The 25,078-nt window shown below is 45.3% G+C and overlaps 1 protein-coding gene across 1 annotated transcript in view; it reads right to left on the bottom strand.

Moving 5' to 3' along the window:
* NHL8 (NDR1/HIN1-like 8) overlaps positions 1-25,078 on the bottom strand; it is a 41,005-nt gene that overhangs the window by 4,138 nt on the left and 11,789 nt on the right. Inside the window, exon 4 of the mRNA XM_087383131.1 lies at positions 19,962-20,347. Coding sequence (XP_087239257.1) covers positions 19,962-20,347 — 386 coding nt within the window. The remainder of the gene's footprint in view (positions 1-19,961; positions 20,348-25,078) is intronic.

Raw genomic sequence — 25,078 nt, 5'->3', positions numbered from 1 at the left:
GTCAACTTTTGACAGTTGACTTTAGCATCTACAACCGCTTTCCTCAACTCATACAAATAATGCTGCCATAATCACGAATAACAGATTGCATGTGAGAAGCAAAGGCATTCCAAGCATAGTCAAGATCAATCTGGCAGTGTTCCCGAAGGAGTGCAATGGCATGACCAACCATTTGCTTGTACTCATCATGCTATTATTGACAATAAGAAGTCTTTTATCCGGCAGCCTGTCATGTGGCATCTCATGAAAAGACATTGTAGAGCATGATCCAAATGAGGGAAGGCATAATCCACCCACATGTGATAAGAGCATCATATTGCTGCAAATTTATCATGTACCAACCGTCCAACCTGGCCCGATATACAGAGTGGGCATTATGCTAAAAAGTATATCCCGAAAGTGTAGGCTTCAACTCTCTCTAAAGATCTACAAGACCAAGCTCAGAGATCAAATGAGACCAATGTTGACATTCCAAAGCCAGCATACGAATAATACCTGAAGTATGATCCCCTTGCTGGGGTGCATGATTAAAATTCCCACAAAGAAATGCATGTTGCCTCCAAGGGTATTGCTGCATATCCTCCCAAATTACAGCTCTTGGAGTTCGCCGGATCCGGCGCACACAGGACTTGTTGAGGGCAGCGGAGAAACTCCGTGTTCCCCGAGGGCAAAGTGGTTGGAAAGATTGAGGAGCATAAACAGATGCAAATTCAAGTATTTTGCCTTGGATGAGACACTGAATGATGATCCACCTGCCTTCTTTATCATTTAAAGCCACAATTGGGTGAAGAGCATGCTTGACAGGAAAAGCCACACTTGAAAAGGAGTGTTCACCTATTTCATAACCAGCATAATGACCTGTCCTGCAAGCATACATATGCTGATTGTGCTCTTGTAGTGCCATTATATCAGGCTGTAACTCATTGACATATGCCCACGCAAGCTTCCATTTCAGAGTGTCACACAGACCCTGTACATTGAAGGTCAAACACTTGATTTGTTCAAGCATATTTACATATGTTTTATACAACTATATAACATTAAGTCTGCATGTCTACCTCAGGGTTTGGACCTCGTCCCTAAGGTGTCACAATAGCCTGATGGGTAAACAACAAACCAGCAACTTCTTCTTCTAGGAACACAGTACGGCTGGTGTTACAGCAGCCCAGGTAATCCCAATTCCTGAGTTTTCTATAGGCGTATGACTATTGGAAGAACCACTATTCCATGTTCGAGGAGTAAAGGTCTCCTAGCTAAGACAATTTTCCTCCGAGTCTGCCGAGTTTCAGAAGCATTCTTTTCCTTAGCTTTAGGCTGAGACATAAAAGACATGGCCCAAGGGTATCCTTATTTATTATACGTTGGAGAAGGCATGGCATCCGAGGGCATTTTATGAAAACCAAGGGACATTGCGAAGCCACGTGCCCAACCTTTTTGCACTAAAAGCATGCAGCTGCAAAAAGAACCCAATTCAGCCTATAAAAGGCACTTCCCATACACACATTGTTAACTGTGACAGAGTAAGATTTTGGAGTGGGCATATCTGTGTCCCAAAGAATGGAAAACCTGTTAGAATTTCCATTTGGGCGAGGTGGACATACCACCTTTCCCAATGACGCTGCACTTTTTGGCAAAAGTGAAGCCAAGCATTGAGGAAAATCCACCTCCTCCACCCAAACCAGGTAACAATGCCTAATCAATGCTTGGTAGTCCCGAGTAGGTGACCAAGGTAAGACATGCACCATTTGCTGCCCATTAAAAAGCAGAGAATCCTCCAAGAGCATTTGCTAATGCTGCTCTTCTGCCATGATAACTTCAAAAAAACCCTTTGCTACATAATGTACCTTGCGGACAAAACAACCTCCCCAAGTCCTCATCAATCAGTTACCCACATCAGCCGCAACAGGCATACGACCCAGGAAAAAGATAATGACAACATGCTCAGCATATTCACAAACTAGCTCTACTATTTTATCAACTTCCATCATAATTCCAACAATGGGAGGAGCATCTTTCCAATCCTTACATGTGTCTTCAAAACCTTCATGTATAACATCAAATACCAACTGCGCTTCTTGAGAGGAATAGACACGGTCATCCTGACCCAAAGCCTGCTTCTGCTTCTTGTTTTGAGCCAATCTGTCTTTGTTAAAAGTCTTTTCAAATGCATAACCCGCCATTGTAGGCAAGGAGAGAAGAAAAACTCAGAGCAAACTATGAAAGAAAGGTGAGAAAAACTGAAATTACAAACGAAGGTAAAGTAACGGGCAAACTAAGGACAGCAAAACCCAAAAAGACAGGCCAGAGATGGAGAGAACAGAAGTTGAGATTGTTTCCGAGGTAGAGGTCAAAAAAAGAAGAGAAAACACAAAATCCTTACACAAAAAGGCGAAATGAGCAGAGATGAAAAAACGGAGAATAGAGAATCCACCGCTGGAGAAAGAGAAGGCAAAACGAATGTATTGATAGACGATTGCACTAAGCACTCAGAGACGAACTGAAAAACCCCAAAAAGCACACGAAATGAGGAGAGACAAGAGAGCAACAAGTGACGAAATCTATAGAGGCTGCAACAAACGTGCACACAACCCGAAAACGCTCTGAAAGAGCTCGAAATACTATGCCCCAAGAAGCAAGAACGATAGCATTCGAACCCTAGAAGAGGCCACACGAGGGCTTGTGAAGGTGAATGAAAAGGCAAAGAACCCTCAAAGGGGGCGGCCTGACTAGCAACAAAAAAGAAAGAAGGGGGAAGGCACCGACTTGCTCTCCTTCACACACACACACACACACACACACACACACACCATATATTGTAATTTCACCACTTTATTTAGGATGACCCTTCAGATGAAGAAAACATGACAAAACTCATTCACATTCTGCAAGAGATTGAACTTTTGTTGATGATGAACTGGCCTCCCTCCTCCACAAACTAGGATAATTTTGGGATCTACTACAGAGGTATACACGCACCTTCTTAAATATGTCATTAGAAAAATGTCATTTACTGGTGCACATTTTACCTTTTCTCAGTGTTCTTGTAGGGTCTATAGTACTTCTAATCTTGAAGGGATGCTTTAGGCAATTATGACTATGAAGATGCTCAGGCATCGTCGATCCACCAATGCCAAGTGAATCCCCGACATTTCATTGCTAGGGTTTTGCTGGGAGAGTAAATTCCTCACTTCGATATTGACCCCAATCAAGTGGAGCAAAACATATTTTATGTGTGGTATGCGAATTGAAGTTTCAGCCCCCAGCCCGTCGCCGTCGCTTAAGGCCATCGCCTCATAACGTCAATGTCAGGCCCGTCGCCTCAAGCCCTCATCTCATCGCTCTCGCCTCAAGCTCTCAGCCCATAACTGCAAGAGTTATATCCTTAGGTCAACGGACAACCACAGGAACGCTTCGTTTGTTTTGTCATTTTGTCGTTTCAACAAATTTTGTTTCGTTTCATTGTTGGGGTAAAGGCACTGGCCACCCTTGTAACAGTTTTCGTCTAGTACTACTAAGTACACATTGTACTTAGGTACTTAGTGGCCCTAGTCTTATCCATAGATATATACTAGTGTGTGTACTTGGGGAGGTACCACTTATTGTTTTATCCCCACCCACTGGTGTGTGACTACGGTGAGTGTGTCTCCTTCACTCCCTACTCCAAATCTCTCTCCCTCTCAATCTCTCAACTGGTATCAGAGCTAAACTGGCTCTCTCTCCCTCCTCTTCCACTCCCTCCTCTCCCTAGCCTACCCCTTCCGTACGGACCGATCCGTACGGCCGTACGACGTCCGTACGACCGTACGGACGGATCGCGAAGGCGCGGCTGCAACGGCGGCTGCAAGGGCGCAGGGCGCGACTGCAAGGCGCAGGCAACGCGCGAAGGCGCGGCTGCAACGGCGGCTGCAAGGGCGCAGGGCGCGGATGCAAGGGCTGCAAGGCGCGGCTGCAACGACGCAGGCCAGGGCTGTAGGGCGCAGGCAAGGGCTGCAAGGCGCGGCTGCTAGGCACGGGCGCGGGCGAGCTAAGCTGCAGAAGCAGCAAGAGGCATAGGCGAAGGCGCCGTCGAGCTCCAGCTGGGCGCTGTCGAGCTCCAGTTCCCCCCCTTTTCTCTCGAAATCTGGTACAGCACTGCTGTACTTGACTTTCACGTACAGCCAACAGTCAGGGTACCACAGATCGAGGCACATTTCTTTTCTGTTTATCTGTTTTCACGGGAAAAACATTGTTTTTTGCCACTGGCATTTGAGCCAAGGTGTTCTACTTGGGGCAGGGCTTACACTCACGGCTTACACTCACACTGAGGCATTATGCCGCAAACAGTGTTGAGACAGGTCTCATCACTTGGCCAGTGATTGTACACAGTGGTGGCACTGAGAGTATGCATTGGACAAATCTGTACTTGATACTTGCAGTGTATGCTTTGTTGGATGCAACTCAATGGATTTGCAGTCAAACGCCTTGTGTGAGCAGTAGCAGTTGATGCCATTTACTGTGTCAATGCACGGAATGTGCTGCCAATTCAAGGGGCTTTTGATGCTATTATGCTTGTGACAAATGCTTTAGCTTGTTGCTGAAAGTACAATCACATTTGGTACAGATTTGGTCGATTTTGACCAAGTTTTGACTTTAGTCAAATTTGGGGCTTTTGTAGCCTGACCGGCAATTTGTCAAGTGGGAGCACTCTACATGCATCAGGCTATCTTGTGGAGCACTACTATGCTTTGAAAGTGCAAATTTGACTTACAGTGTTTGGTCAAAGGTCAATCTCTCAAATTGGAGGTCACATCCCTGATTTTTCTTCATGCATTCAAAGGGCTTTTGAGCCACCTTACTTCCAAACTGCAAATTCAGTTGGGGGGGAAGTTTATGAAGCATATGGAGGTCTAAAATCAGGGATTTTCATCAAAAATCAGAGATTTACAGTTCCTTTTTTTTGACAGTCCGGGACTGTCAAACATCAGGTTTGGCTATCAACGAAATCAAAAATACTGCTGTTTTCTATTATATCAGTTCTGGGATTTTTCTGGAGCGATTTGACGCAGCCGTACCGCACTTTCGCCAGCGAAAAACACAGGAACAGTTTGCTGTACTGTTTCTGCAGCAAGTGGGAGAAAGACTTTCAGTTGGTTTTATGCCACTGAAACAGTACCAAGTTCACTCTTGATCGTACTTCCGCTGCGGGAGAATTTTTCTTGGAGTGACTAGTGCTTAATTGCACGACTACAGGGAGTCAAACTCTACTTTCTTTACCATGAGTTCCGGCAGCGACGTGTCGTCCTTGTTCCAGATAAAGAAGCTCGAAGGAGCTAAAAACTACGACATATGGAGGACACAATGCTACAATGTGTTGATGCAGAAGGACCAGTACAAGCCTATAAAGGAGAAGGGTGTTAAGCCCTCCAACGTTACTGATGAGCAGTGGGAGAAGATGGACGGCTTGGCCAGGTCGACCATTATGCTTACAGTTGTTGATTCACTGGTTGTAGGCATCAGGGATGAACCTACTGCGTGGGAGATGTGGCAACGTCTTGAGGATACTTATGCCAAGAAAAGTGCCACGGGAAAAGCTTACTGGCTAAAAAAGCTTGTTGGTCTTCAAATGAAGGAGGGGACAGCTATGTCCACTCATATTATTGAGTTTAACAGCATATTCAGCCAGGTGATCAACCAGGGGTTGAAGCTCGATGATGAGCTGAAAGCTACACTCATCCTATGTTCTCTACCTGAGTCATGGGACATTCAGGACTTCTACCAGCAACTCAAAAGCCATTCTATTATTTGCAGATGTGGAGAGTGCTCTTCTACAGGAAGAGATGAACAGAAAGAACAATGCTATTGGGAAGTCAAATGCTTTGAATGCACGCAGCAGGTCCAAAACACGTGGAAAAGACAAAGAAAGAGAGAGGAGCAAGTCCCGCTCTAAGAGTGATCTTGTCTGCAACTATTGTGGTAAGAAGGGACATATTGAGAAAAAGTGTTTTCAAAAGAAAAATGACCAGAAAGCCAAAGAAGGCAAGGCTCAAGGCAAGTCTAAGGGTAAAGAAAAAGAGGAGCTGAATGTTACTTATGTTAGTGACAGTGACAGTGGACATGAGATATGTTTCACCTCTTCACTGGAGGCTCATACACTTCATGCTGGTGATGGATCAGATATGTTTTCCTGGATTATAGATTCAGGTGCTTCCTTTCATGTGACATCCTACAGAAATCTGTTTGTCAGATATGCAGGAGGGCAAAAGGGAGTGGTCTTTCTTGGTGATAACCATGCATGTTCTATCATTGGCATAGGTGATGTCAGGCTTGTGCTTGAAAATGGCCAGCAATTAATGCTCAAAGGGGTCAGGCATGTTCCTGAGGTGAAGAAAAACTTGATTTCCACAGGGTTGTTGGATGACGATGGTTATCATACCACCTTTGGCAGTCAGAAATGGAAAATCAGCAAAGGGGCAATGGCTATTGCCAGGGGTCCTAAGGTTGATACTTTGTACTCACTTCATGCTGGACATTGTCCGCATTCTGATGTAAATGCCACCGAGCTGCCAAAGATTTCATTGTGGCATAGCCGGCTTGGCCATATGAGTATTAAGGGAATGGAGCAATTGGCTCATTTTGGTTACTTGCCGAGTCTAAAATATTCAGATTTAAAGAAATGTGAATTTTGTCTCTACGGTCGTCAAGTACAAATACCTCATAAGAGAAGGTCAGATCAGAAATTACAGCTCTTGGAGCTAGTACATACAGATGTGTGTGAGATGCCTACACTCTCTTTAGGAGGTTCAAAGTACATACTGTCATTCATAGATGACGCCACCCGCAAAGTGTGGGTTTACACTCTCAGAAAGAAGAGTGATACGTTCAAGGCTTTCACTAAGTTTGTTGCACTGGTCGAAAATGAGACAGGCAAAAAACTGAAAGCCTTACGATCTGACAATGGTGGAGAGTATTTGTCCAAAGAATTTCAAGAATTCTGTGAGGCAAAGGGTATTCAAAGGGTGTTGTCTGCACCATATGATCCTCCACAGAATGGTACAGCTGAAAAAATGTTCAGGACCATTCAAGAGAAAGTCAGATCCATGTTGTCACATGCTGCATTGCCCCACACATTTTGGGCTGAAGCTGTAAAGACAGCTGTGCACCTTATTAACAGGTCACCAAACAAGAGACTATGTGGCGGTGTTCCTGAACAGGCATGGACGGGTAAGCCTCCGTCTTACAAACACCTACGGGTCTTTGGTTGTGTCGCGTATGTGCATGTACGCAGGGAGGACAGAACTAAACTGGATCCAAAGTCTCTTAAATGCATATTCCTAGGTTACGGTGACAAAGGTGAGATGGGCTACAGGATTTGGGATCCCAAGAACAGAAAACTTATACGCAGCAATGATGTCGTGTTTGATGAAACCATCATGTTCAAGGAACCTGTTGTACAGCAGGGACCTTTAAAAGTAACTATTGATGATAACAGGCATCATGGGCAACACGAACAGGCTGTAAATCAGCCACAACAGCAGCATAACCAGCCATTAAATGATGCTGCAGCAGGTCCTAATGGACAGCCAGGTATGGCAGAAGACATCCCAATGGATGAAGCACAGTTAGGTGATCTTCCTGACATGCAAATGCAGCCAGGAGACATGGGACAGCCACCTTATCTGGGTGATGAACAGGCTGGACAGCCAGCTCAAGACGATGGTCATTGGGTTAGAAGGTCAACTAGACCGACGCGGCAGCCAGAAAGATTTGTTCCAGGCATTGATTATTTGATGCTCACTGATTGTGGAGAGCCTTCATGCTACAGAGAGGCTAGGCAGAGGGCAGACAAGGTTCAATGGGATCTTGCTATGAAGGCTGAAATGGACAGCCTTCACAAGAATGGCACTTGGGAATTGGTATCCTTGCCTACTGGTAAGAAGGTACTGCCATGCAAATGGGTTTATCGACTTAAGGTCACACCTGGTGAAAAGCCAAGGCATAAAGCCAGACTGGTTGCCAAGGGGTTCAAGCAGGAATATGGTGTTGACTTTGACGAGATATTCTCTCCTGTTGTTAAGATGACAACACTCAGAACTGTATTAGCATTGGTTGCACATGCAGATATGGACTTGGTCCAAATGGATGTCAAGACAGCATTTCTTCATGGTGATTTACATGAGGAAATTTTTATGCAGCAGCCAGAGGGTTTTACAGTGAAGGGCAAAGAGAAGCTTGTATGCAAACTAAAGAAAAGTCTTTATGGTCTAAAGCAGGCACCCAGGGAATGGTATCATAAGTTTGATACATTCATGCGAACCCAGGGTTACAGGAGAAGTGACATTGATCACTGCTTGTATACCAAGAAAGCTTCAGATGGCAGTTTACTTATCCTCATTTTGTATGTGGATGACATGTTAATTGCTGGAAAATCTCATAATGAGATGAATGCCTTGAAAAAGAGATTGCACCAGACCTTTGATATGAAAGATCTTGGTGATGCCAACCATATATTGGGTATGCGGATACTTCGGGATAGGGAAAAGCGGTTGCTATACTTGTCTCAGAAGGAATATATTGGCAAGGTCTTGCAGAGATTTCACATGGAGGGGGGGAAGAGTATTAGTACTCCATTGCCTCCTTATGTGAAAATCAGTGCTTTGGACAGCCCTCAGACAGATGCTGAGAGAGCTGAGATGTCAAAGATCCCGTATGCATCAGCGTGTGGCAGTCTCATGTATGCTATGGTTGCAACCAGGCCCGATATTGCGTTTGCAGTGGGAGTGGTTAGCAGATACATGGCTAAACCTGGCAAAAAGCATTGGAATGCAGTAAAAGGTGTCATGAGATACCTGAAGGGTACACAGGACTTGTGTATATGTTTCGGCAGTCAAGATGCAAAAGTGCAAGGTTATACAGACTCTGATTATGCCGGTCACCCTGATACCCGGAAGTCTACTACCGGATACGTTTTCACTTTCACTGGAGGTGCAGTGTCGTGGGTATCTAGAATGCAGCAATGCGTTGCATTGTCTACTACAGAAGCTGAATATATTGCAGCCACTGAGGCGTGCAAGGAAGCTATATGGCTATCTCGGCTAGTGGCAGATTTGGGCTACTCTAGTGATACTCCATTGTTGCATTGTGACAGTCAGAGTGCCATACAGTTGGCACGAAATCCTGTTTTTCATGCAAAGACGAAGCACATCGACGTGAAGTATCATTTTATCAGGGAGGTGCTTGAGAACAAGCAACTTCAGCTTGTGAAAGTTCACACTGATGACAATCCAGCAGATCTGTTGACCAAAGGATTGGCTGCTGAGCGGTTTGCACACTGCAGACGGCTTATGGGTATAGGATAAGCAGACCAATTGGTCTTGTACATGATGATGTATATTGCTGTTTTTTTTTTTCTTTACTCTCTCTTATGGGCACACTGCCTTTAAGTGGGAGGTTGTTGGGGTAAAGGCACTGGCCACCCTTGTAACAGTTTTCGTCTAGTACTACTAAGTACACTAAGTACACATTGTACTTACTTAGTGGCCCTAGTCTTATCCATAGATATATACTAGTGTGTGTACTTGGGGAGGTACCACTTATTGTTTTATCCCCACCCACTGGTGTGTGACTACGGTGAGTGTGTCTCCTTCACTCCCTACTCCAAATCTCTCTCCCTCTCAATCTCTCATTCATGTTGTCAGACAAAACGGATAGGTTCCGAAATGATAATATATATATATATATATATATATTCAAGGATAGTGGCTACTAAGATATGTTAAACTCAAGTTTAGAGTTAGCAAAGAGGAATATAAGTCAAGACACCCAAAAAGGATATTTAAAACACCAACACATTCTTCAAATTTATTTCAAGCTTTCAATCTTGATTCTCAAGTTTCAACTTCAGATAAATCAATCTTTAAGGATTGAAAAGCACATGTATTCTAGAATCTAGATATATGAACATTGAATCATTGAAAAAACAGAAATTTTTTATTTTAAAAATTATTTCAGGATTTGGGCGAAACAACAAAACAGAACTACAGTGGCGTGGGATATTGGACGAGTGATGCATCAGAACTCCCAGACACCCAAGGAGTCAAAGAGAAGAGACTCGATCCAACGCTCTTGGAGATGAGATGAAAGCATTGCCTCTCAAGTTTAGCATGTGCAGTATATCCACTCCTCAGTAGCATTGTGAAAATCGGGCCAAAGAAAAGAATCCCCAAATATATGTAGGATGTGATGACCTCCACCGATAATCTATCTAGTGTGGACTGCTCTCTGTGCATGGCTGCTCGAGATGTGCTTAAGATCGTGACCTTCCCAAGGTTGAGCTTCAGATCATGTATCTCACATAAGATATGGAGTGTATCCGAGTGTTGTAGAAGTCCTTCGTTGAAGAGGACCACATCATGTGCATAGACGAAAATCTAGATTAAGTAGTTGGTGAGAGAGCAGCCTGCCCCCCAAGTCTCAAGCTCATCGATGTATAGTACAGGGTTGGTGATAATGGACAATTGTGTTTGACCCTGATAGTGCTTATGATCTCCTCTATCCACCCCATAGCCATGTGAACCCTGCCCGAGACCCTCTCATAGATGCCCAAATGATCTCTTGACCATACCCCAGATCTTGCAAGTGTCCGATTGGGTGAAGCCTTGGCATTGTGTCAAAAGTCTTACGGATATCCACAAAGCAGCAATAAACCCTTTGTCTCTGTGCTCTAGCCTGCTTAATGACAGCTTTGAGTGTATGTATGTGATCTAGAGTCACATGAGCAGCCTAGAAGCCTGCCTGTCCCTCGGCTCTGCAAATTAGCTAATGTGTGTGTCAAGCACTGATGCATTGATCTTGGACATGACACACCCAGTCATAATGGTCCTATAGTTTTCCGAGGTCATTGAATCCCCAGCCTTGTCAATGAGAGTGATGGTGTTAAGGGTTCACACACACTTCTTTTTTTTTTTGTAGAAGAAATTTTGCATTAAGAAAGCATTTACATTCATAGCTATCCTCGAGTGGGACAGCTAATACTCACAACTAAAATAGTAGTTAAAAACTTCCAACTGAGCCTGAGGAAGGTCTCCAAAGGAATGAGCATTCTACAGAGACCTAAGCAAAGAGCTTCGAAAGTATGGAAAAACATTCAATAAAGAGTGCTCATACAATCGAATAGTACGAGCACAATACAATGACAAAAGATCCCAATATCGACACCTGGAGAAGAAATTATCATACTTTGGGATAGAAGTATATCTTCCAAACAACCAAAACTTCTTTCCAAAGGAAGTGGATGGAAAACAAACTCAAAGCCTTGTCATCAATCGGAAAAAGAAATCCCATGCAAAAGGATAGGTCCAAAACAAATGCAAGACCATCTCTCTTGCATGAGAGCAAGTGGTTTTCACACACACACACACCATATATTGTAATTTCACCACTTTATTTAGGATGACCCTTTAGAAGAAGAAAACATGACAAAACTCCTTCACATTCTGGAAGAGATTGAACTGTAGTTGATGATGAATTGGCCCCCCTCCTCTACAAACCGGTATAATTTTGGGATCTAATACAGAGGTATATATGCACCTTCTTAAATTTGTCACGAGGCAAATGTCATTTACTGGTGTGCATTTTACCTGTTCTCCATGTTCTATAGGATCTATAGTACTTTTAATCTTGAAGGGATGCTTTAGGCAATTAATGACTATGAAGACTCTCTCTCTCTCTCTCTCTCTCTCTCTCTCTCTCTCTCTCTCTCTGAGACCGCGTCCCCCACCGCAGCGCGAGACAGCTCGACAGATGCAGATACAAGACATCTTCGCAGCCCACCAGAGAGCCACCACTGTACCAGGCTTCGGTTTCGTCCAGCACTGGATAGATTGATTGATATGGCCCACTCTGCAGCCGTAGTTGACTTTTTTTGTCTATGATTATGATTATGATTCTATTAGCATAGACTAGTACTCAGCAAGGGTCCTAGCGTACCCTTTGCTTCAGCCCACTAAGGCTTGTATGAGTTCGCTTTTCTGTGTACTTTGTCCCATAGGCCCGTGAGGTCTCCCATGGACGTTGATCTCTCTCTCTCTCTCTCTCTCTCTCTCTCTCTCTCACCCATACGTGTAATGAAGGAGAAAAGAGGCCAAGTTAGAGGCCCTTTAGGTGGAAAATGTGAAGGGACTATATAAGTCTCCATCCACCCCCTACTATGTACTTTTTTATGTGACATCTAATCTTATCTACTCTATAACCGGCCTTCAGTTTCCTAAAGGGCAGTAGACCATAACTTGCATTGCATATTCATTATTCACAGCCTCATTGCATCAAATCCAACCACTTAACTTAAACAACACCACTTAGAAAACAATTTGAGAAATAACTGGATGGAGGCTAGAGTGCCCCTGCTCAATGAAACCAAGTACAAGACACCACACTGGCCCCAAACACTTGGCGCCCCTTCCGGTATTTATTTGTTTCTTTAGGAATGAAATTGGTACATACAACAAGGGCTTACCCTTGTGCTCTGCCCCACGGGCTATTCCACTATCCAAGCCAAACCTTGGCTATAACCTGCATTCCATCCTAATGCACACACTAGTACCCAAGTGCCAAGGCAAAGCTAAGGCAGTCACCATTTGTCCATGACCAATTGTAAAGGTATCCAAGCATTTCACAAAGACTGTAACCAATTGTTACTGACAAGGCATCCAGACACTTCCCGAAATGCTCAAGCAGCCTCAAGGATTCCAAATGCAATACACTGCCCCTCTGGCACTCTCCCAAGCACACCCTCTGTAACTGAGTGTCTACTTAAGCCTAAAAGGTCCAGAGGAAGCTCCAAACAACAAATGGAGCAACAACAAGCTTCCAAAAACCACCAAATGCAATCACATGAAAGGGATAGCGACAAGAGAACTCAAACCACCAAATGCAATCACATTAAAGGGATAGCGACAAGAGAACACAAACCAGCTTCAACTGTCTTTAATCTAGCTCCGAAACACCTCCAGAAGCAACACATCCAGTGTTGAGGCCAACAGGAGGAACTGGCAGCTGGGAGAGGGGAAAGAAGAGAGGGATTGTTGGGGTAAAGGACAGTGTGCCCACCCACTTGTACAGTGCCCATGTATACTCATATATATATAATAGAGGAATAAGCTAGAGTAGCTTTTGCTCCACCACTTTTGGGCTCTCCTCTCCCACAACTGGTATCAGAGCAGGTCGTGGTGTTCGATCTGCAGGGATCTTCGCAAGGGCTTGTGATGTGTGCGAATCGAGCATTGAAGGAGCTTTGGATCGATGTCTCTCGTGGGAGCAGCCGCTATGTATGCTTCGCACATTAGGAGTGACTGAGACAGAGGAGCATTTCCTATGTATCTGCCCATCATGGGACGATACCATTGCCTCTACCAAGAGAGGAGTGGCTTCGGTCCACTCATGATTGATCCACTTCCAGGATCAGGTTTTGCATTGGGCTATATCTACTTGAGATGCACCGACACAGGGAGACCTACTACAATAGATTAGAGAGCAGCAGGAGGCGATCAGGCCATAGGACAGAGAGGCTAACAGAGCATAGCGTCACGTCACAGACTTCTATGCATTTGAGTCAGCTCTAGGACACATCGAGATGGAGGTGGAGATTGCTGACATGCGGACAACCTGGATTACTAAGAGAGGGATGCAAAGACCACGTGCAACACGGAGAGTGACCAGAGCACAATCTATTGAGGTCTGTCCTATCACAGCTTTCCTCAAAGGAGACCGCCCGAGGCGAGAGGTTACTCTGAACATAGCCCAGTGGGTTCAGAGGTCGAGGAGACCACGTCCCCCTCCGCCATCACAACATGACACAGCCTGACAGACGAAGATCTGAGACATTTTCACCGCTCACAAGCAAGCCACCATGGTGCCAAGCTTTGGCTTCTGAGCCCAAGTCTCATATCTCAACATGCTACAACTCTCAGAGAGTTGCTAGCCTCTAGGTTATATCTGATTTTGCTCGAGCTATTGAGCTCTAAAGAGTTATCAAGTTATCAGGCTATCAGTTTATCAGCTTATCAGTTTATCGGTTTTTCAATTTTTCAGTTTAGTAGTCTTAGCACCTAGGAAGGGCCTTAGTGTGCCCTTTGCTCCAGCCCACTGAGGCTTGTATGAGATCATCCTTTTGGTGTACTTTGTACCTTGTCCCACAGGTCCATGAGGTCTTCCGCGGACGTTAATACATCTCTCTCTCTCTCTCTCTCTCTCTCTCTCTCTCTCTCGGAAGCCCTATCCCAACACAATAGATATCTCAATATCACAAAGGACAAGCTCCCTCACAAAGAAATGGAAGCAACCAAATGCAATAAAACAGAAATATAGTGGCTGGGATATTGGGCGATTGATGCATCTAAACTACTAGACACCAACATTGACATCACAGAATTGTTAACTAAAAAAATCACAGGGAAACTATGGCAAGACCCAGAAAAGGAAGATGTCCTTCTACAAAAGAAAAATCAATCTAATGCGGCCTATGGGGACAATATTATCTCAATGAGAGCATCTCTCCAATATTCAAGGAGGAGCCTCATAATGTAAAGCTGGGGCCTGCTCTTAATGGAGTTAGTACACACGAACTTGCACATCCTCTTTGACCTGCAACCGAAGAGAATAGGAGCTTACATCAAGGAGATATTGGCACACCACACAAAGTACACATGCTTAATTCAGGGAAACAAACACATCAACTCTTGTCGTCGACAGCTATTTTTAGAGCTGCAAAATGTAATTTTTTCATGACTCAGCTTTATTCTATAGATCTATCTTTCTCCCCTTGGGTTCCGATATTTAGCATTGGTATTTGTACTTATCTTGGGTACAGTTTCCCTCCACTCATTCAGCTCATTGTATCTAGTTTTTTCTCTCTCATAGACCCTTCCATCTTTCAAGGACTTTAATAAACTCTGTGTGTGCGTGCGTACGTGCGTGCGTGCGTACGTGCGTGCGTGCGTGGGTGGGGGGTGGGTGGGTGGGGGGGGGGGGCCGATGCCTTGTCTTGAGATCTCTAACCGTCTCAAACACTAGGTGCTTCAATCAGATAATATTATGCGCCTTGCATTGCCGTTGGCAAATATCACGGTTGCATCTGTGTAAAAGGTATTGTTACCTTCTCCCTAGGTTGCTCCACATGCCAATCGCATTAGGTCCATGGCGCATTCCACTCGTTAGTGGACATATCGTTTGCAGCATATTTGGGCTTCAAAGCTTCCGCTACGGAAAAAGTTTTTCTTCTAGCGGGTTTTGCTTGGGGTGCTTCTTGTTGGACAGCTTCTAGCTCGTCGTCATCTTGCTCCTCACATAGCGGGAATCTCTACCTCATCTGTTCTGGCATTGCCCTGTATCTAGGTATTCTTACTTCTCTTGCAGCTAAGGCTTCATGCTTGTTTTTCGAGTGCTTGCTTCGGCAAGCTTTTTTGGTTGTTTGGCTTTCATCCTCAGAGGCATGGATATGACTTGTTCTTTTACTAGGTTTGGCGGTACTAGGCACTATGGACCCTATGGAAGGATCGCAATCATCGGGTCTTTGGTGGTCCCCCCCTTGTTATATATCACTACTTCCGCACTTCTCTCCGGCAATCATTTATGATTGTCTTCAGACACGGGACCTTGAATATCCTGCCTTCTTGTCATATAATGAGATCTTTTAATGTTTGTAATTGGCTGTCCCTTTCTTTGGGACTGCTTTTTGTAATATAATGACAAATGGATCCCACCAAAAAAAAGTGTGTGTGTGTGTGCGTGTGTGTGTGTGTGTGTTTTCTTGTAGAATCTATAGTAATCTAGAAGTTTTAGGTAGTCACAAACTTTGAAGAATGGCGGAAAGACAAGACCAAGAGAGAGGATTGGGAGAAGGAAAAAGCAAGATGGGAAACTATGAAAACCAGCCTCCAAGACAAGGTTGCAGCAACTAAAAGACATGAAAGTGACTTCAAAGGGGGATTGCAAAGCCATTGAGGTGCTCAAAGCAGAGAATGCAGCATTCAAGAAAGAGATGGCAGCCATGCATGCCACCATGAATGGAAAGCATGCTGTATTTACACAACACCTCACCAAGAGGAAGGAGGAGATGCTTGAATGGACAGCACTAGTGAAAAAGGGATCGATAGACCCCAAGGAGTAGTTTAACTGTGAGGCCTTGGAAGAAGAAAAGAGGACCAGCAAAGCATTAAATGTTTTGGCAAGAGGCCTACAAGTGGGAGACACCAATGGCAAATGCCAAAGGCTTGTTCACCAAGATGGGTGTCAAAGCGAGGCAGCTTGGAGAGTAGGCAAGGCGGAGATACCAACGTGGCCATTGGTGATGAAACTCTGGGCTGCAAAGGACAGGTCTACTCTCATGAGCATGAGGGCAACTTTGAAAGGGGCTAGGATATACTTGGATGACTAACTCACTCCCTTACAGCAAGAGCATAGGAGGGAGGGAATGGTACGTTGATGGCAGCAAGAGAAGCAGGGAAATGGGCAGCCTACAGGGATGGTCAAGTGACATCCAAGAGAGAGTAGACAAGGAAGAAAAGAAAGATGGGGAGAAGGACAGCACATGACGGTGTCGAGCCCTTGAGATGAGTGCACAAAATAGATTGAAAATGGCAGTGTGGAACTGCAATGGTACCCTCTAGTCTGATCCGAGGGGGGTTTCTCAAAGACACAACACCGACAAAGACATGATTTTCTACACTGAGAAACATGAGAGTCCGGAAAGAGGGTTGCCATATACTTGGGAGTCAGCCCATAGGAGGGAGATGAGGAGAGACAATGGGACAGGGGGCCTAGATACGAGCGGCCGTGGGATGTGCTCTCCCTGTGGCTGGCGTAGTAGCAGATATGCAAACGGCTAGGTATGAGTGGTCAGCGCCGATTGGGGGAGGAGGCACAATAATGTTGTGTATCCATGAAGCAAAGGCTAGGGGACCCATTAGATAGTCCATTGTACTTGTCCACCCGCCATGTGGAAAACAAGTAAGCTTGCTGATGATGGCCATCTGTGGAGGCCGTTATATATGATCAAATCATGACTTCCAACTCAAGTAGATGTCGTCCATACATTGTCACATGCGGTGCATCTTCCGAGTGCCTCACTATCCCAAGCTCAACTACATCTAGCTCCGGTACTATCAGGGAATCAGATGCAAATTCTAGCAAGCCCACATGTCTATCGCTTGTGTGTGCATTGAAGTCACCAAGAAGTAGGGTATCTCCTTGCTAGAAGAACTTCGTGATGCCATCATACATCGTCTCATATGGCTGTGTCCCTATGTAGTGACCTCATACAGATAGGATAATGTATCTGGGGGAAAATGGCACACCGCAATGAAGATCAATTGAGCATTTGGTAGCTAGACTTGTATCCACATATGTCGTGCATGCTCCTGTCTTTGTATCACAAATATGAGTGGTCTCACGTGTGATTTGAAAAGGACATCTATGCCCCTCGAGTCCACTTTGACCATGCTCTAGATCCAGTAAATGTGAGCCACTTGGCTTGGGAGCTTTTCGAGATGATGCAGACCTCACCGGATACCCTTGTCTCAGTGGTACAGGACACTGCTACTAGATCTTTTCCTATGACTTGATCCGCAGCACATGTCCTACGGGGAAGATGTCTCAAAACTCCAGGTTTGAGATCCCAACTCACATGTGAGCGAGCATTGGGCCATCTGATGACATCCGAGGACAGCAGATCTTGTGGCAATTGACACATCATAAGAGGCAGGCTTTCCTCACACACAGGATGGATGAGGTGATCCAATCATTTTGACGGGGAGATCCTGCCATTGGATGGGAGCTTCTATCTGAGGGAAAGCCGTCTATTCCCATCACAGATCCGAATGTTCGGCACACATATGCGAGCTCAATCTATGACGTCCCAATGCAAGGAACACCTGATATGTCCGCTATGCTCAGGCCCACTACTTGTCACTTGTTCACGGCACAAAATGTGCAATCGGCTCCATAACCAGGATCTCATAATCATGAGGGGTTATGGACGGAGCATTTTGCACAAGGGCAGGAGGTCCAGGCTCCGATTTTAGCGGAGATGTTCAACACGGCTTCCCCCTTGCTTGGAACACTACCACCATTGTGCCATATACAAAGCAAGAAACCCCAAGGACACCAGGAACTACCACACTTTGATGATTAGTCATACCTTGGCCAATATTTACACATCGGTGAGACCAATGGCTATACGAAGGCACATGGGCAGCGGGCTCTAGGACAGGCACAATTCCGGAGACAACACTCCGCAATCATTGAGAAGGCGTAGTTGAGATCCCAGAAAGTCTACACTTGATTTGTAGACTTCCGGAAAGCCTTCAACACTGTCCCACAATCTCATATGATTAGGAGTCTTCAAGAGATGCAAATCCCAGAGGTCATGATTTGGAAGGTGATGAGCCTATATGAGTCCATCAAAGGTATGTGCCCTAGGAGGCCTATCAGATTGGTTGAGAGCACGATCGGAGTGAAGCAGGGATGCCCCCTTTCACTGACTCTCTTCGGACTTTACATTGACGAGATCACATCCTTTATTGACCGCCTAGGAGGCAAGGAATCATTGCTAGCACATTTGATGATATAGAAACTGTTGTATGCGGATGACATAGTCCTCTTCTTAGAGGGACTGAGTAGACTGAGCCCACGTTGGTCCCACATGAGATCATTCTGGCTGAGATTGGGGCACCTCTATTACAACTTGACACAACATTCCATGTGATCACATAACTCTAGCGAGTCACGGATTATGGTTCCTCGACCTCAAGCAGACACAGGTTACAATGGCTAGCCTTATCCTCATCCATGACTTTAGCGGCTGAGGGCGATTAGAGGTGCTGGTATGTCCATACACGCAGATGGTTTGAAAGTTTGGGGCTCTGTATAGATAGATTACCCCCCTTCTATTCCGCTCACTTACCACCACGAGGCTAACCAAGTTATCTGGGACGATCTTGTACAGCTACACACATTCAAGACCTGGTTAGCCCCTAGCCAGCTTCCTATGAAGTTCAGCTTCTACAAAGATCACTGCTTACGGATATTAGAAGAGGTATTCATCAACCCACTAAGCTACACACATATACACCTCCGTCATTCTTTATAGATATCGGTCAAGCAGTTCTATGTTTCATCACACTAATTACGCATTGAGTGGACACACTAAGGGCATACGTAGAGTGGGTCACATCTGCACCCTATGTGATCAACAAGAGATTGGGTCAAAACACTCTACTTTTGGATGCCCTGTGTATTATGAGATCCAAGGTCGCTACCTTTCAAGGATGGATTCAGATTCCTCTCCAGCCTCCTATCTCACTGGATCAAAGATGCTTGGCGATTTTATTCATGAGGCCATACGGCACAGATACCAAATGGACATATAGACAAGATCATGGTGCTCAGCTAGATTCCACTAGCTGAGTATTTTCAGCTAGATAGCACAGACCAGTAGGCCCCAAGGAGACAGTGTAGCCAAGGCCCAGAGTGAGAGATAAGACAAACCTGTCAGTGTGTCGATGCACAGATCAGGGTCGGGGATCTTTCCTCCATGTTCACCAAACAAGAGGCATGGCCGACGAGTGTGACAGTGGCACTTGTTCAATGGTGGGCTGCAGCTAGGAGACCACAGTGGACCACACAAACTGATTATTGCCAGTGTTCTATCATGGGTTTTATGCTGCCGCAGCCCTGTATACACTAGGACCTCACATGGACTTGACTCCACTAGCATCTAGAGGACCGCCGCCGTGATGCCACACCACAGCTTCCATCCTCTCCATGGGCTCAGACATTTTGTACTAGTGTTTTTATGTTTATGTTGCACTACCCATTCAGCTCATCGTATCTAGTTTTTTCAGTCTCATAGAACCTTCAGCCTTTCAAAGACTTTAATAAACTCTCTCTCTCTCTCTCTCTCTCTCTCTCTCTCTCTCATAGAAATGCACCTGAAGAATGCGAAGTCTTGTTTCTGCTGGCATGCATTCTTGTCCAACATGTCGCGGTCCCCTGCAAAGGCTGCAAAAGCTGAACAAACAGCCTGCGCACTGTGCATAATGGTCTTCATCCTCAATGCATACTGTTTCACAACGAGGGCAATATACAACATCCACCATTGAATCTAATGTTTTTTGAAGTAGTAAGGACTCCCATCTCGAGAAGTCATCCTCTTCGAGCAGCTCCTTCAGAATAGTTGGAGGTATAGAGTCCCTACAACTTGTGTCCGGACACCGTAGTTTCTTAACAGTTCCTTCCTTCACAATGATTTTTGCATATTGTTTCAAGCATCCACCACAAAACATGTGCTTACATGGGAGTCTAACCATATCTTTACCTGGTTTCAAAAGCAATCAGCACAATCAAGAGATAATACAATATTAACTGCCTGATCTCTTGTGGTTTTTATAGAAGAGAAAGCAAACATTTGGCTTTAAATGTTCCAAAAAAAATTCAAATCTCTCTCTCTCTCTCTCTCTCTCTCTCTCTCTCTCTCTCTCTCTCTCTCTCTCACGGGAGTTGGGATACGATCATGAGACATAGTTCTACCATGATCATTTCCTGAATGTCTCAGAGGAGGGATTCATCGTCAGACCCCTATATCTCGAGGACAGAAGCGTCTCACAGGCATTGAGGATCGCCATTGGACAGATGCGGGTCTCATCCCATCAGCTGAGGATTGAGACAGAGAGAGCAGCACGTATACTTAGAGAGCAGCGGACCTGCACGCTATGCACACTAGGAGTGGTTGAGACAAAGGAACACTTTCTTTGCACCTGCCCAGCCTACTACGAGATCCAAGGGCGATACCACTGCCTCTATCAAGATGGGAGTGGCTTCGGCCCACTGTCACGATTGATCCACTTCCATGACCAGGTTTGCATTGGGCTCTATCTACTTGAGATGCGCCGACACAGGGAGACCCTGCTACTTCAGATCAGACAGCAGCAAGAGGCGACCACACCACAGGATGCAAAGGCTGACCACACACAACGGCACGTCATAGATTTCTATGCATTCGAGTCAGCTCCAGGATGCAGTGGGGTGGAGGAGGAGGAGCTAGCTGCTATGCGAGCAGTGTGGATCTTCGAGGGAGGATTGCAGAGGCCATCCACGACACGGAGAGCACCCAGAGCACACAGCTTTCCTCAGAGGAGACCGCTCTATCACAGCTTTGAGGTTCGCCCTATCACAGCTTTCCTCAGAGCACATTGAGGTTTGCCCTATCACAGCTTTCCTCAGAGGAGACCGCCCGAGACAAGGGGTCACTCTGAACATAGCCCAATGGGTTCAGAGATCGAGTAGACCATGTCCGCCTCCGATACCACAGCATGAGACAGTCAGACAGACTCAGATTCAAGACATTTTCGCCACTCATAGACGAGCCACCACAATGCCGGGCTTTGGTTTCTGAGTTTTTGGTTTCTAGTTCCAGTTCCAGTTCCAGTTCCCAACCTGCTCCAGATAGCAGATAGCACATGATACGATATATATTTTTATACTTAATTTTGCTTGAGCCATTGAGCTCTTTTTATTTCAGCACAGTCCTCAGCGAAGTGTCTTAGCGCGCTCTTTGCCTCAGCCCCTTGTGGCCTGTATGAGTTTTTCCCCTTTGGTGTCACCTTGTCCCATAGGCCCGCGAGGCCTCCTGCGGACTTTAATATATCTTTCTTTCTTTTCTCCCTCTCTCTCAGTGGAGAACAATGGCAAACAAGACATCATACAGGAAGTACTACAGATACACATGGAAGCTGAACCTACACCACAGTTGGTAACCAAAGTCCATGACAAGGTTACCAATGATGTCAAATCAATCAAAGAGGAAATCTTAGCAACAATGGACAACAAAATCAACAAAAGTGAGGTATATGGAGAGGTGGAAGAACAAGAAAAGAGGGCGGCTAATGCTCGATGTCTATGCACTGGAGGATTACCTGAAGATCGACATGAAGGGAGCCTGGCATAAAAAATTGACAATATCATAGCAGCAACCCCTTAGATTGAATGGGACCTAAAGGATATAACCATTGTGGCTCCTATTGGGACACAAGCTAAAGTGGTACTGAATGACAGGAAAGCAAGAACCAAGATTCTCATGCAAACAAATAAGTTGAGAGGCACCAAGGTATGGATATCAGAGGAGCTCACCCCGATTCAGCTCAAGATGAAGTCCATAGAATTGAACAAAGTGAAGGACGCTCGCAAAGAAGGGAAATGGGCTGTCTACAGAGACGGAAAAGCACTTATCAAAGATTTTAAATCCAAACCCAAGGACTCTCAGTCTTAAACTGATGTAATACAAGCTGACTATCTCACCTAGTATCATGTAGCTTATCTATAATAACTTTGGAAGTGGTTATATGCACTCCCCAGAGACTCTCAGTCTATAACTGATGTTTTGTGTTTAGCTTTTGGGTGTGTGTGCTTTGTCTCATAGTCCCGCAAGGGCTTCTGAAGGCATTAATCTCTCTCTCTCTCTCTCTCTCTCTCTCTCTCTCTCTCTCTCATACGAGAGTTGGGATACGATCACGAGATCATCTGGGCAGTCATGGCACTTCATGAGAGTCTCAGGGAGGGTTCGGGCTCATGCAAGGTGGACAGAGGAGACCATGAGCACCATTGGGATCAAACAAGGTTGTCCTTTGTTACCGGCCTTGTTCGGCGTCTCCATAGATAAGCTTGAGAACTTTATCAAGACCCTAGGGGGAACTGGTTGCTCTCTAGCCAGATGCTTGATCCAGATACTAGATGATCTGGTCCTGCTATCTTCCTCAGCAGAGGGACTCCATCACACCTAGACGCACAATATACTTTCTGTGAGACACATGACTTGAAGGTCAACCTTGGTAAAACCAAGGTCATGATCTTCAACACATCTCGGGCAGCCAAGCACAGAGAACATTTTACTTTGGATGGGTTACCAATGGAGGTAGTTTCATCCTACCTGGGGGCCTATTCTCTGGCCCGGTCTTTACGATGCTACCAGCACTACAGGCTCAACTGAGCAAGGGGTACGCTGCACTTGCCAAACGCGATCAACAGTGCTTCCTCTTTGACTCTCTCATTCGACCCGCAAGTATGTATGGCAGCCCTTGTTGGGAGCCTGATCTATCAGAGACGGAGTGGCTCGAGTTGAGCAGCTGCAGGTTCTTATGCTTTCACGGATGATACGCAGTAAGCCTTTCGTTCCACATTAGATAGTTCTGGCTGAGTTTGGGACATCCCCACTCCACGATGCAACACTCCAGGTCATTAGATATCTCTTCCACATTCGGCAGTATGAATCTTGCACCACAAGGCGACATAGGCTTCCTTGGTTGGCTTTTTACTCCTCCATCACACTGGCAGCAGAGGGAGACCAGATGTGTTGGTATGGCCGTACTCGTGGATGGTTTGAGAGCCTTGGGCTCAATATAGATAGGCTAACCCCATTCCAGTATAGTGTTGAGGCCCCCTCTATCCTGCTCACCTATCCATGCCCGAATGGAAGGCAAGTGTACAGGGAAGAACTCTAGTACGACAAAAAAGCCCTTTTAGTTGCAAAACAACAACATTTGGAAAATAAACACAACTTGAAAACAACAAGGCCTGCAATTTGAAGAGAACTATGAATTAAAAAAACTCTTGGAAGACATAAAGCTCTTTAATTTGCAAACAAATGCCAAAATTTTCATCATTGGTATAAAAAGCAAATGAATTAGTGGTGGATCTAATCCAAACCGACATCCAATGCTGGTAAGATCGACATGATTCTTCTTAAGGACAAGCCAATTTCGTCAGCTATAAGCTGACCTCTTGTATCTTGTTCTCGAAGTAATATAATTAGCACTGTTTTTTCGGCAAAAAAAAAATAAGGACAAGCCAATTTGCTTGTCATGTAGAGAGGTGGAGGGGTATACTTGGCGAGAGGGACAGACAGCAAGATGGAATGAGAGAGAGAGAGAGAGAGAGAGGGGGGGCGGAAAAGGGGGGGGGGGGGAGGGAGAAGCAAATGAAAGAACGAAAGAAAGATTATATGGCATGTGCCTAAAAGGCCTATGAGACCACAAAAACTGAAACCCTCATGAGAGTACAGCCCCCATGGGCAGACCTAGAGATGTCCTACACACCTCCAAAAAAAACACTCGATAAAACTAGAAACTGCAGGAGGACACTCCATGTGTTGCAAGGAGTTCCTGCCATGTCCTATCATGTGTCATATGTCATGTATCAGGCATGAGTAACCTGAGTTCTGCGTAGGTGACTAGGGTCCCATGTAGAGTCCTGGTGTTTTTGGAACATGTTTGTGATCTCCTGCTGGCATCCTCTGCTCCTCTCTATAGGATGTACTCATGGGCAACGTGAGGCAGTCTGACATTGGGATGTCACAATGATTGTCCCTCTGATGGGGTGGGTGCTCCTATTGAGCTGGCTTGTTTGAAGTCAAGGTATTGGTCTCAATGTCTCCCATCCACTTCTTCTCTTGTGAAAAAGTCTATGATCCCCTACTATCTTGGGCTTTTATCCCATGGTGGCTCTCACGAGTCTCGACCTAAGTTGGGTGAGCTCTTGTACGAAGAGTGCAGCACCTATGGTATGGATAGCCAATGACACTGCTCATATATCACGAAGGGTGCAAAGCCTACAAATCTCTATGGTGTCATGTGGCTTGAGATGAGCTCCTAAGCTGGCCCATGGTGATCGGTACAACAGGGGAGAAATGGATCTGTAAGTTTTCCGGTGCCTGGATAAAGCTTTCCTCATTCAAGTGGAGGAAATGCTCTCTGTGAAAGACCATCTTGGTCCCATAAGGGTGGGCCATATGAGGGAAAAGAACTTGTTTCATTGAAGTTGAAACATCAAAATGTCTCTAAAAGCTTCGAAATGTTTCATTGCCAAAGAAACACGATCTGCTACCAAACTTGCCAAGTCTCAACTTTGAACTTTCTATCTGAAGTTTCAACCTACAACCATGCTTTTTTGCATGTTTCAGTCTCTTATATGCCTATGGGATATGAGGTGTGTATCTGGTCCTATTTTTGAAACGTTTTGAAATGTCTCAGAACCCTGAAACATTTAGTTTTAAAAC

The sequence above is a fragment of the Dipteris shenzhenensis genome, chromosome 12 (genome assembly GCF_047967505.1).
Source record: "Dipteris shenzhenensis isolate YYH24624 ecotype China chromosome 12, Dip_SZ_1.0, whole genome shotgun sequence".
Classification (NCBI taxonomy): Eukaryota; Viridiplantae; Streptophyta; class Polypodiopsida; order Gleicheniales; family Dipteridaceae; genus Dipteris; species Dipteris shenzhenensis.
The sequence above is the reverse complement of the archived record's forward strand: the minus strand, read 5'-3'. Positions and strand labels throughout refer to the sequence as shown.